Genomic DNA, 11,073 nt, shown 5'->3' with positions numbered 1-11,073 from the left:
TCATGGCCAACATGTACAAGCAGTTTTTAAATGACTCTTTAACAATCCATAGTATATAAAGGCTGTGAAGTGCCAGTTCCACCAGTCCATGCTCTTCGTTGTGTGTGTCGTGTGTGCTTCACATCCAAAAATAGGACGTGAATGCATAAACCATGCAAAGTGGAAGATCTTGCTCCCACTTCATGTCCTTAAGAACGCACCTACATCTCTATGGGGAAAGTGATTAGCTGCTGACCTGGATGGCCAGCAGCCAATTCCAGTGTGTGAGGTACACAATGAAATGCTAAAGGAGCTCAGCTCTTGTACAACCCCAGTAAGCCATGTCCAGGGAGCTGCAATCCTGGAGCCCCAATGTGGTCCGGGATGCATCTGGCGGGCATGTAAAACCAGATAGACCACACCTGGCTTTCGTTCCATGCCGTCATATATAAATCTAAGTCTGTTCACCTTAGACATGTTGTAGTGCACAATTCTGTGTTCTTGACAAACACATATTCCCTTTAGACTTCAGTGGATATTTATAGGATGTTCCTAGACTTTTATTAAAGAACATCAACTATGTTGCACCTTTAGCCTGCTATCCAATAACGTATTTATAATGGCTGAAGAAAACAATTATATTCATGAATATATGTTATTGGTGATACAAAGTGGGTTGCCAAGGACCAACTAGTACTTATTTATTATCCAACAGAGCCAAAGCAATACTATTAAACATTTGACAAGATCATTAAAGAAGAATGTGGGTGCTTCTGTCCCTTATAACAACTGTTGTTAGGTATTTCTTTGCGCTATATATTTTTAATTTTTTTTTCAAAATGTCCAACCACAATGCAAATAGACTCCCACAAGACACTATATCTAATGTGACTTTTTACTTTACTTTACATTTTATCTGACACATTTCAACTATATTCTTGATTCTAAGATCCAATAACCTAATAAAATGGATTAGGATCTAGATACTATGATTACAAGAAAGGAAGGAAGAAAGGCCAAACAAATAACTACAAACAAGATGGAAAATATATATATATTTCAAATATATTTATTGTATTTCATTAATAATTGTGTCATATTGTATGACTTTGTGGGATGTTTCGATTGGAGGTAATTATTCAGCATTGTCCTTTCCCTAAAGAAAAAAATAGTAGGGTTTAGATGTTTCACAATTTAAAATAAATAAATAATAGTAGATTATTATTAGATAACTAGTGACTCTCTTGTTAAAACTGTACTTTTACTACCCTATTACCTTGCCACCATCACGGCTCTTCGCCCTCAGCTTGTTGACCTGAGTCTCAGCGATGTCAGCACGTTCCTCAGCCTCCTCCAGCTCATGTTGAACCTTCCTGCACTTGGACAGGTAAGAGTTGGCCTGCTCCTCCTGTAGGAACATTCATATTTAGTCAGTTTAAATATGCTGCTGCAAAGTTTACTTGACATAGTACCTAGTAATGTTGAACTTACCGCTTCCTCAGCTTGTCTCTTGTAAGCCTTCACCTTCAGCTGCAGCTTGTCCACAAGATCCTGGAGTCTGGCACCATTCTTCTTATCTTCCTCAGTCTGATCCAAATTTGAAAGTGAAAAATGTGGCTTTAAGTAATGATCAAAATGCTAATGCGTTAGAAATATATTTGGAGATGTAAGTTTGACATACCTGGTAGGTGAGTTCCTTGACTCTCCTCTCATATTTGCGGACACCTTTTACTGCATCTGCTCCACGTCTCTGTTCATTATCCACCTCTGATTCCAGATCGCGAACCTTTAGAGTAAAATGTATTCAATAAGTCTTGTCCTAACATTGGACTTATACTTTTTTTAAATGCATGCTGATTATTATCTTACTCTGGACTCCAGTTTCTGGAGCTGCTTCTTGCCACCCTTCATGGCCAGGTTCTCAGCCTCATCCAGGCGGTGCTGCAGGTCTTTCACTGTGACCTCCAGGTTCTTCTTCATCCTCTCCAGGTGAGAGCTAGTGTCCTGCTCTTTCTTTAGCTCCTCAGCCATCATGGCAGCCTACACGGTCAATTAATATATCATTAAGAGTTCCATTAACTTGTCATAACATAAATTAACAAACATGGGTAGACCTACATCAGTGATGGCCTTCTTGGCCTTTTCTTCAGCATTCCTGGCTTCCTGGACGCTGTCGTCCACCTCACCCTGGACTTGGACCAGGTCAGTCTCAAGCTTCTTCTTTGAGTTCAACAGGCTTGTGTTCTGAAACAAATTATTATAACATTTATTTCAAAACATGAATGTGTTCTTGTACCTGAATGACAGAATTAGAATGTTGTTTACCTGAGAGTGCAGCAGTCCAACACGCTCGCTGGCGTCCACCAGCTCTTGCTCAGCCACTTTGCGGCCTCTCTCTGTCTGTTCCAAAGCTGCCCTCAGCTCCTCAATTTCAGCCACCATGAGACCGTTCCTACGGTCAACCATGGCAGCCTGCTCCTTCAGGTCTTCTGCAGCTCTGGTGGCATCATCAAGGTGCAATTGGGCATCCTAAATAAGGATGAACATTTATTTTTATACGTGAAATAATGTGAGAAACTTAAACTATAAATGGTGGTAAATATACAGGGATCTCAAATTATGTTTTGTGTCATACCTTCAGTTGTCCCTGAACGTTCCTCAGCTGCTTCTGGGCCTCAGCAGCCTGGCGGTTGGCATGACTCAGCTGGATCTCCATCTCATTCAGGTCTCCCTCCATCTTCTTCTTGATTCTCAGGGCATCATTCCTGCTCCTGACCTCAGAGTCAAGAGTGGTCTGCATGGAGTCAATAACCCTCTGGCTGTTCCTCTTGATCTGCTCCATCTCTTCATCCTTCTCAGCCAGCTTCCTGTCAACCTCACCCTTAATCTGGTTGAGCTCCAGCTGGACACGCAGAATCTTGGATTCCTCGTGCTCCAGAGTTCCCTGATGAATGACACAGATGTATTAGGCACAATTATTGAAATTCTACATAATATTTTGTAATTATAGTCTTATTTAGTTTATTTCATCTTCACCTCAGCTTCCTCAAGAGCGGACTGGATCTCAGTCTTCTCTGTCTCCACCTGCTTCTTGGATTTCTCCAGTTCATGGATGCTCTTTCCAGTCTCACCAATTTGTTCAGTCAGATCAGAAATCTCCTCTGCAGAGCAATTTTATGTGTTTAAGTATAATTTGTATTTCTCATCCACAGGTGCTGTAAATATCACTGAGCATAAACTCACGTTGGAGGTTCTTGTTTTCACGCTTCATGGTCTCCAGGTGATCCAAAGTTTCTTCATAGGAGTTCTTCATCTTGAAAAGCTCTGTGCTGAGAGAACGAGCCTCTTTCTGAGTTCCTTCAAGCTCTGCCTGGCCCTCCTCATATTTCTGCTTCCAGTCGGCCAAAACCTGTACAAAATTGTTAATTAAGTGGTACATGTTTAGCCATTGAGAAGAATGTTTGAACTAGTATTTAAATGAATTAGTACAAACCTTGTCGAAGTTCCTCTGCTTCTTGTCAAGGTTAGCAGCCAGTCCATTGGCCCTCTCCACATCAACCATGAGATCCTCCACCTCACCCTGGAGTCTTTGTTTGGTCTTCTCCAGAGAGGCACACTTTGAGTTCACAGCCTCAATCTGTTCCTCAGCCTCTTGAAGGCGCTGGGCAAGCTTTTTCCTTAAAGAATAGCATGGCTTTATTTGGTTATATTCATCAAATAGAATGTGCACTTTAGCGAAAGTATTAAATATTTGACTCACTTGGACTCCTCAAGCTCCTCAGTGCGCTGGATAGCATCAGTTTCATACTTGCTCCTCCACTGAGCCACCTCACCGTTGGCCTTGGACATTCCACGCTGCAGCTCAGCCTTGGCCTCCTGCTCCTCCTCAAACTGCTCCCTCAGAAGGTCACAGTCATGGCGGGCTGATTGCACACCATGAGCAAGAGCATTCTTGGCCTACAAAAGGGGAAACAGAGCAAGTCAATCCAAGATATATATATATTTTTATCTTTTTACCCTGCAATTTCTATGAATAATACTACCTTACCTTAACTTCCTCCTCATTTTGCCTCTTCAGCTCCTCAATCTGTTGAGTATAAGCCTGCTTGCCTCTGGTCAGCTGGGAGACAAGAGCTTCCTTCTCCTCAAGCTGACGACCAAACTCACCTAGTCGGAGGAGGTATATCAAATAAGTAATACATATAGAATTTGTGAGACAGAAAATGTATGTTGAATTGTGTTCCCAAAATGGTTCCGCCAGACGAACAAATGATTCAAATGACTGAATGAAAGAAGTATGAACCGTTTTCTGTCAGCAGTCTTGCTCTCTGGGCACTGATGTCATTGATCTGGCGAGCATTCTCATCACTCTTAGCCTTGATTTCACTGAGTTGGTCCTCCAGGGTACGGCAAATCTTCTCCAGATTTCCCTGAATTTATCAATATTAAATCATGTTCATTTATTATTATTTACCTACTTATTTTTCCATATTATTTGTTAACACAATGAAGGCATTAAAGAATAACTTACCTTGGCCTTAGAAATGTGTTGCTTCCATGTTGCTGGAGAGGTCATCAATCTCCATCTTGAACTCGCTCTTCTCCTTCTCAAGCTTCTGCTTGACACGCTGGAGGTTGTCAATCTGCTCTCCCAGCTCTGCTACACTGTCAGCCTGCTTCTTACGCAGAGCAGCAGCAGTGGCTTCATGCTGCAGGGTGGACTCCTCAAGGTCACGACGCAGCTTCTGGAACTCAGCCTCACGCTTCTTGTTCATCTCAATCTGAGCAGAAGTGGCTCCACCAGCCTCCTCAAGCCTCTCACTGATCTCTTCAAGTTCCCGGGAGAGATCAGCTCTCTGCTTCTCAACCTTGGCACGAGCAGCACGCTCAGCCTCAATCTCTTCCTCCAGCTCCTCAATACGCGCCTAAATAATAGACAAATATTGAGCTCAATATCCAAGTATATAATTTCATAACCTTTATATAAAAACAATTAACTTGATTACTTGTCCCACCTGAAGCTCCTTGATCTTTTTCTGAAGCTGAGCACCCAGTGACTGCTCATCCTCAATTTTGCTCAGAAGCTGGCTGGTCTCAAAGTCCTTCCTGAGAATAATTAATACAAAAAATGTTAAACTATCTCAAAACAGTCATGTGCACTAAACCCTATCGTTAATCTTAAAATACAAATGTCTCACTTCTTGATTTTCTCGTCAGACTGCTGTTTGTCATTCTCAAGATCCATGATGGATTCCTGAGCCAGTTTCAGATCACCCTCAAGCTTTCTCTTGGATCTTTCAAGGTCCATACGGAGCTTCTTCTCTTGCTCCAGAGAACCTTCAAGCTGGATGTCAATAATTGAAAAATAATTTAGAACAATCAAATGTAATAATGAATATTCACTCAACTCCATTTCTGATATTGATTGAATGTTTCCATGAGCTTTTCTCACATCATCCACTTGCTGTTCAAGCTTGGTCTTGGCCTTGGTCAGAGTGTTGACTTTGTCTTCCTCTGCCTGCAGGTCATCAAGAGTCTGCTGATGTGACTCTTGGAGGGCTTTCTTCTCCTTTGTCAGCTTAGCAACGCTCTCATCCTGAGAGGCCATCTCCTCAGTCAGGTTCTTCACCTGAACAAAACACAATCACATGTCATACTTTCTCATAGGTAAAGTGTATCCTTCCCTCTATTGATAACAGTTTGGACAATGTTGATGTTGTTTTTGTGGTAACATCTTTATAAACCTTGTTCTCAGTGGCATGTTTCTCCTTCTCCACTTTGGCCAAGGTAAGCTCCAGGTCATCAATGTCCTTCTTGAGCTCAGAGCATTCATCTTCCAGTTTCCTCTTCTTGGCAGTCAGCTCAGCATTGATTTCCTCCTCATCCTCCAGTCTCTCAGTCGTCTCCTTGAGTTTGGCCTCCAGCTGGATCTTACCTTTGATAAGTCCTTCACACCTCTCTTCAGCATCATTCAGATTCTCTCCTTCCTGTATGATATTTAAATAGGTAGAACATGTAAGATCACATGTATCTCAATGTTTCCACACATGAAAACAAAATATAATGTTTACTTACAGAGGCCACTTGCAATGCAAGATCATTCTTCTCCTGCAGTAGAGAAATCATCTTCTGCTCCAGTTCCTTCTTCTTGGCCAGGGCGGCAGCCAGGTCTGTCTTCATCTTTTCATAGTTATCCTTCATCTCAGAGAGCTCCTTCTCAGTTTCAGCACTCTTCAGAAGAGGCTTGATCTTGTAGTACACCTTCATCCATGGCCAGTGTTTGACATTCATGAATGAGCGAACATTGTACTGAATAGTGTAGATGGCTTCCCTATCAAATAAAATGAACATATTTTGTCATTTTGGCACTCAGTATCTAAAAAAAAAGTTTTGCGTTTTGAGCACTATGTTTAAAACATACCTCCTCTCCGTCATCTTCACATACTCCTTTCTCATGACATAACCTCTGCATGCAGCCTGAATCATTCCAACCAGAGCTGCCAGCTTCTCATCTCGCATCTCCTCAAGAGTACCCAGAAGACCAGCTTTGAAGAACACCTTAATGTAAGAAAAGACATTTGTCAGTGAGTACATTTAAATCAAGTATAAACCTAGTTTTCGACACTAATAAACAGACCTTGGTGTGTCCAAATTTGTACTCATCGTGAGGCACATCAATGGACCCAAGCAGTTTCTCAGAAGCCTTCTTGTTGTCAATAAACTGACCCTCAGGAATGACACTGGCATTCAGTACTTTGTACCTGAAGAAGACCATTGTAATGTTTTTTTACAATAACTCAAATGTTCAAAGGCATTTGTAAAGTTGTCCTTGAAAAATCATTGAGTTAATACCTCTGCTTGAAGTCAGCATAGAGGATTCTGCTGGGGAAGCCCTTTCTGCAGATTCTGATGCCCTCCAGTACACCGTTACACCTCAGCTGGTGGATAACCAGGAAGTTCTCCATGAGTCCTGTGACATGGGTGATAAATACATTGTCAATATAATTAGTTTGGTGTAGCAATGACTAACATGTCATATCCTATCCCAGACACTACACACAATTGTTAGTGCTCACTGTACCTGGAGTCTTTGACTCATTGGGAATCAGGCAACGCACAAAGTGAGGATGGGTGCTCCTTAAGTTGGTCATCAGTTTGCCCAAGTTCTCCTATAGACATTAAAAAATATATGAATTAAGTAAAACTTGTCTTCGGAAATAACGATTAAAAAAAAAATACTTACAGATAGGTAATTAAGGTTATCAACATTTTTACATTAATTTGTGTGTTTAACCTTACCCTGAACTGTGAAGACACTGTCTGCATGGAGCCACCCTTCTTCTTGCCTCCCTTCTTTGCACCCCCAGTCTCTGTTTTTAATTATCGGTTAATAGTCAGTTATTTTTCAGTAACTTTTCAATTTTATAAAGAAGCACAATAAGAGGCTGGAAATAAATATAATATCCCTGATGTAAAAACTACTGGTACAAAATGTGAGCCGTACCTTCAACTACAGGTGGGTACAGGACAGGCAGCAGTTTGTTTGAGGACTTCTGGTACAGCTGAATAACAGAGTCATTCAGGGGATCCTTGTTCTTGTCCAGCCAGCCACCGATGTTGTAGTCCACGGTACCAGCATAGTGCACCAGGGAGAAGTGGGCCTCAGCCTTGCCCTTTGCAGGTTTGGGCTTCTCAAATGCTTTGGTCTTGCCAAGATGCTGGTCATACAGCTTGTTCTTGAAGGTAGTGTCTGAGGCCTTGGGGAACATACACTCCTCTTCCAGGATGGAGAAGATGCCCATTGGCTTATGAGAAAAAAGGATTGATGAAACATTATGAAAAGTACAATTTTAGCCACACAAGGAAAAATGATATATAGTTGTAAATGATCCTGGTGTACCTTCTCAATAAGCTCAATGCAGGCAGCCAAGTCCATGCCGAAGTCTATGAACTCCCAGATGATACCCTCCTTCTTGTACTCCTCTTGCTCCAGGACGAACATGTGGTGGTTGAAGAACTGTTGCAGTTTCTCATTGGTGAAGTTGATGCACAGCTGCTCCATGCTGTTGAACTAGTAGGGGACATTCAATAAACAATTCAATAATCAAAAAACAACAACAATTGATTGGTAATTACTATTGTGTCCAAATGAAGGAAATGCTGAATCAGAAATGCTGCCACTTATTTAACAACTTACATCAAAAATCTCAAAACCAGCAATGTCCAGCACACCAATGTAGAATTGTCTTGCTTGCTTGGTGTCCAGCATCTGGTTGATACGGATGACCATCCACAAGAACATCCTCTCATAGATAGACTTGGCCAGGGCACTCACTGAGTTGTTGACCTGAAATTACATTTTCATCTAAAATTATCAAAAATATTAATCTCATAATCGACAGTGCATCCTGTTTTCCACTAATTGTACCATATTTCGTGAACACATTGTGTTTTTCTTACCTGAGGTACAGTCTGTCCCTTGGTGACATACTCATTTCCGACCTTCACTCTTGGGTAGCAAAGAGCCTTGAGCATATCAGCAGAGTTCAAACCCAGTAGATAAGATATCTTGTCGGCCTCTACAAGATTAACATGAAAAGTTAATATATTATTATTCTGTATAATAATGTCTTAAAATGTATAGACAATAACAAGCAAATATGCACGAGAATACCTTCTAGTGCACTGATGAATACATGTTAATGGTTACCTTCATTGCCATCTGGCTCAGCCTGCTCCTCACGCTGCTTCTGCTTGAACTTCATGTTACCATGGTGAAGCACAGCACCAGTAAACTTAAAGATGCCCATCTTCTCCTCATTGTTGAAGCCCAGAATATCAATAGCAGCCTGTGTTGAAAACAAGGCACATTTTGAAAACATTTTGTAACATATATGCCATGTGGAAAATATATGACGTGTTTTCCATTCAACCACTGACATCAGTAGCATCCAGCTCCTCTTTGTCATCAATGCTGGCCACAGTGATCTGACCCTGACTGCACATGGGGAAGTCGTATGGGTTGGTGGTGATAAGGGTCATTTCTGAGGGATTGAACAAATGTCATTTTCTGCTCACATTTTGTCAGTATTGTTTTTCATCTATATTCTGCTACCTTTTAAAAAAAAGAAAAATATAATCTTGCTTTGCACTTACATCCTATGTTTGTTACCATTGGATATACTATCTCAAAAAAAAAAAAAAGATAGTTTCTAGACAGAAAACGATCCTTTCGCATTATTGAATTCAGAAGACATATCTACACATGAGATCATTCGAGATTAAAATGGATCATGGGGATTCTTGGTAACAATTCATCTTAATATAATTAATATAATATAACTATCAAAACTTTTCATCTTAATATTAAGTACATTCTTCACACTCTTCTCAAAATCTCACCAATGAGCTCAGGTTTGTGGTTGGTCATCATCTGGTAGAAGATGTGATAGCCTCTCTCATCGGGAAGCTGGAAGGTCACTCTGGACTTCTCCAGCAGATCTATAAGGCCCATTCATAAATCAAAACCTATTCCACTATGTATTAATCTTGGTTAAACAATGCCCATGAATTTTACTTACATGTCTCAATGTCAGCACTGGACAGTTTACCAGTTGCGTGGAAATGAATTCTGATGAATTTACCCTGTTTGGAAATAAATAGTTTTTACTTCCTCAAAATAGTATAAAACTAAGGAACTTCTTCAGGGAGAAATTCATCTTATACTTACAAAACGGGAGGAGTTGTCATTTCTCACAGTCTTGGCATTACCATAGGCCTCCAGCAGGGGATTGGCTGCAATAATCTGGTCCTCCAGTGACCCCTATAATCAAACATAAAATGTTAATACCTTTTTATTGAATCATATTTATATTCTTCATGTTCTTAGGTGGTTTCTTTATGTATTGATTCATTGATTTAATATTTATTTTTATTGAATGATATTTACATTATTTATGTTGTTATGATGCAATTTCTCTATGTATTGATCCATTGATTTAATGTATCTTTTTTTATATACCTGTATCTTTCCAGCGCCTGCATCCTTCTTCTTTTCTCCTCCACCTACTGAGATGGTAGCAAAGTACTGGATGACACGCTTGGTGTTCACAGTCTTTCCAGCACCGGATTCTCCACTGGGTATGAAAAGATGAATAAAGTACATTTTGACATGTTTTCCAATGTAGGATTCATTGTAATATATTTATATCATGTTTACAGAATCAAACTCACGTGATCAGGACAGACTGGTTCTCTCTATCTATAAAACAAATGTATCAAACATTGCATGAGTATGGCTTTTATTAATAAAAACAAGATAAGATTAGGGATTTGAAACTTTGAATTTGCATACCAGTGAGCATGTTCTGGAAGGCGTTGTCTGAGACAGAGAAGATGTGGGGCGGAGCCTCCATACGCTTCTTGCCTCTGTAGGCATTGACAACCGACTGGTCGTACACTGGGAGCCACTTGTAGGGGTTTACAGTGGCACAGAACAGCCCGGAGTAGGTCTGAAGGAGATCACAGAGACAAATTCAAAGTGAATAATATATTATATTATATATATATATATATATATATATATATATATACATATATATATATCATGTATTTTCATTTAGAATGTTAAATATCTTACATAGATCATCCATGCTGCATAACGCTCTGCAAGGTTATACAACACAGAGGCTTCATTGAGATGGGTCATCATGGCCATGTCCTAAATTTTGTCATACTTGGGAGGGTTCATGGGTGTGACATCGTCCTCCTTGACTGTCCTCTCCTGACATATGGAAAACCATTTTTAGTTTTCTTAACAATGCAACTTTCACTTTCGCACTTTTGATACCAACAACTTATCCCATGCCATGATCAACCTCTACCTACCTCCTTTGTTGCCAAAACTGTGACGGTGACTTTGCCAGCGTCCCTCTTAGTGATGGTACACTTGACGTACAGTTCCTTGGCATCAGTCACATATGCAGCAGCCTTCGCATCGAATGGCGCGCTCTGGGCCGCAATCCTCTCCTTTTCTGGCTTCCGGAGGTAAATGGCAGCCTCGCCATAAATGGCCATCTCTGCGTCCGTACTCAT

General features: G+C 40.6%; 1 protein-coding gene across 1 annotated transcript; it reads right to left on the bottom strand.

Moving 5' to 3' along the window:
* Positions 1-293: 293 nt before the first annotated feature.
* Positions 294-11,073, bottom strand: LOC311367582 (myosin heavy chain, fast skeletal muscle-like; the record flags this gene model as incomplete). The annotated part of the gene is made up of 36 exons (XM_084486407.1): positions 294-369; positions 1,248-1,387; positions 1,471-1,566; positions 1,661-1,765; positions 1,849-2,019; positions 2,098-2,223; positions 2,305-2,508; positions 2,615-2,923; positions 3,016-3,140; positions 3,223-3,394; positions 3,473-3,656; positions 3,740-3,936; positions 4,028-4,146; positions 4,283-4,409; positions 4,533-4,904; positions 5,432-5,608; positions 5,724-5,966; positions 6,055-6,310; positions 6,401-6,537; positions 6,617-6,740; positions 6,832-6,949; positions 7,061-7,148; positions 7,279-7,349; positions 7,484-7,784; positions 7,880-8,050; positions 8,177-8,326; positions 8,440-8,558; positions 8,690-8,828; positions 8,920-9,023; positions 9,382-9,480; positions 9,561-9,624; positions 9,710-9,802; positions 10,001-10,115; positions 10,213-10,240; positions 10,334-10,490; positions 10,867-11,073. The coding sequence occupies 36 exons, from the start codon at positions 11,071-11,073 to the stop codon at positions 294-296; spliced, it is 5,484 nt and encodes a 1,827-aa protein (XP_084342533.1).

Source organism: Micromesistius poutassou (assembly GCF_964030765.1).
Source record: "Micromesistius poutassou genome assembly, chromosome: 22".
Classification (NCBI taxonomy): Eukaryota; Metazoa; Chordata; class Actinopteri; order Gadiformes; family Gadidae; genus Micromesistius; species Micromesistius poutassou.
This window is presented reverse-complemented; position numbering and strand designations above follow the sequence as displayed.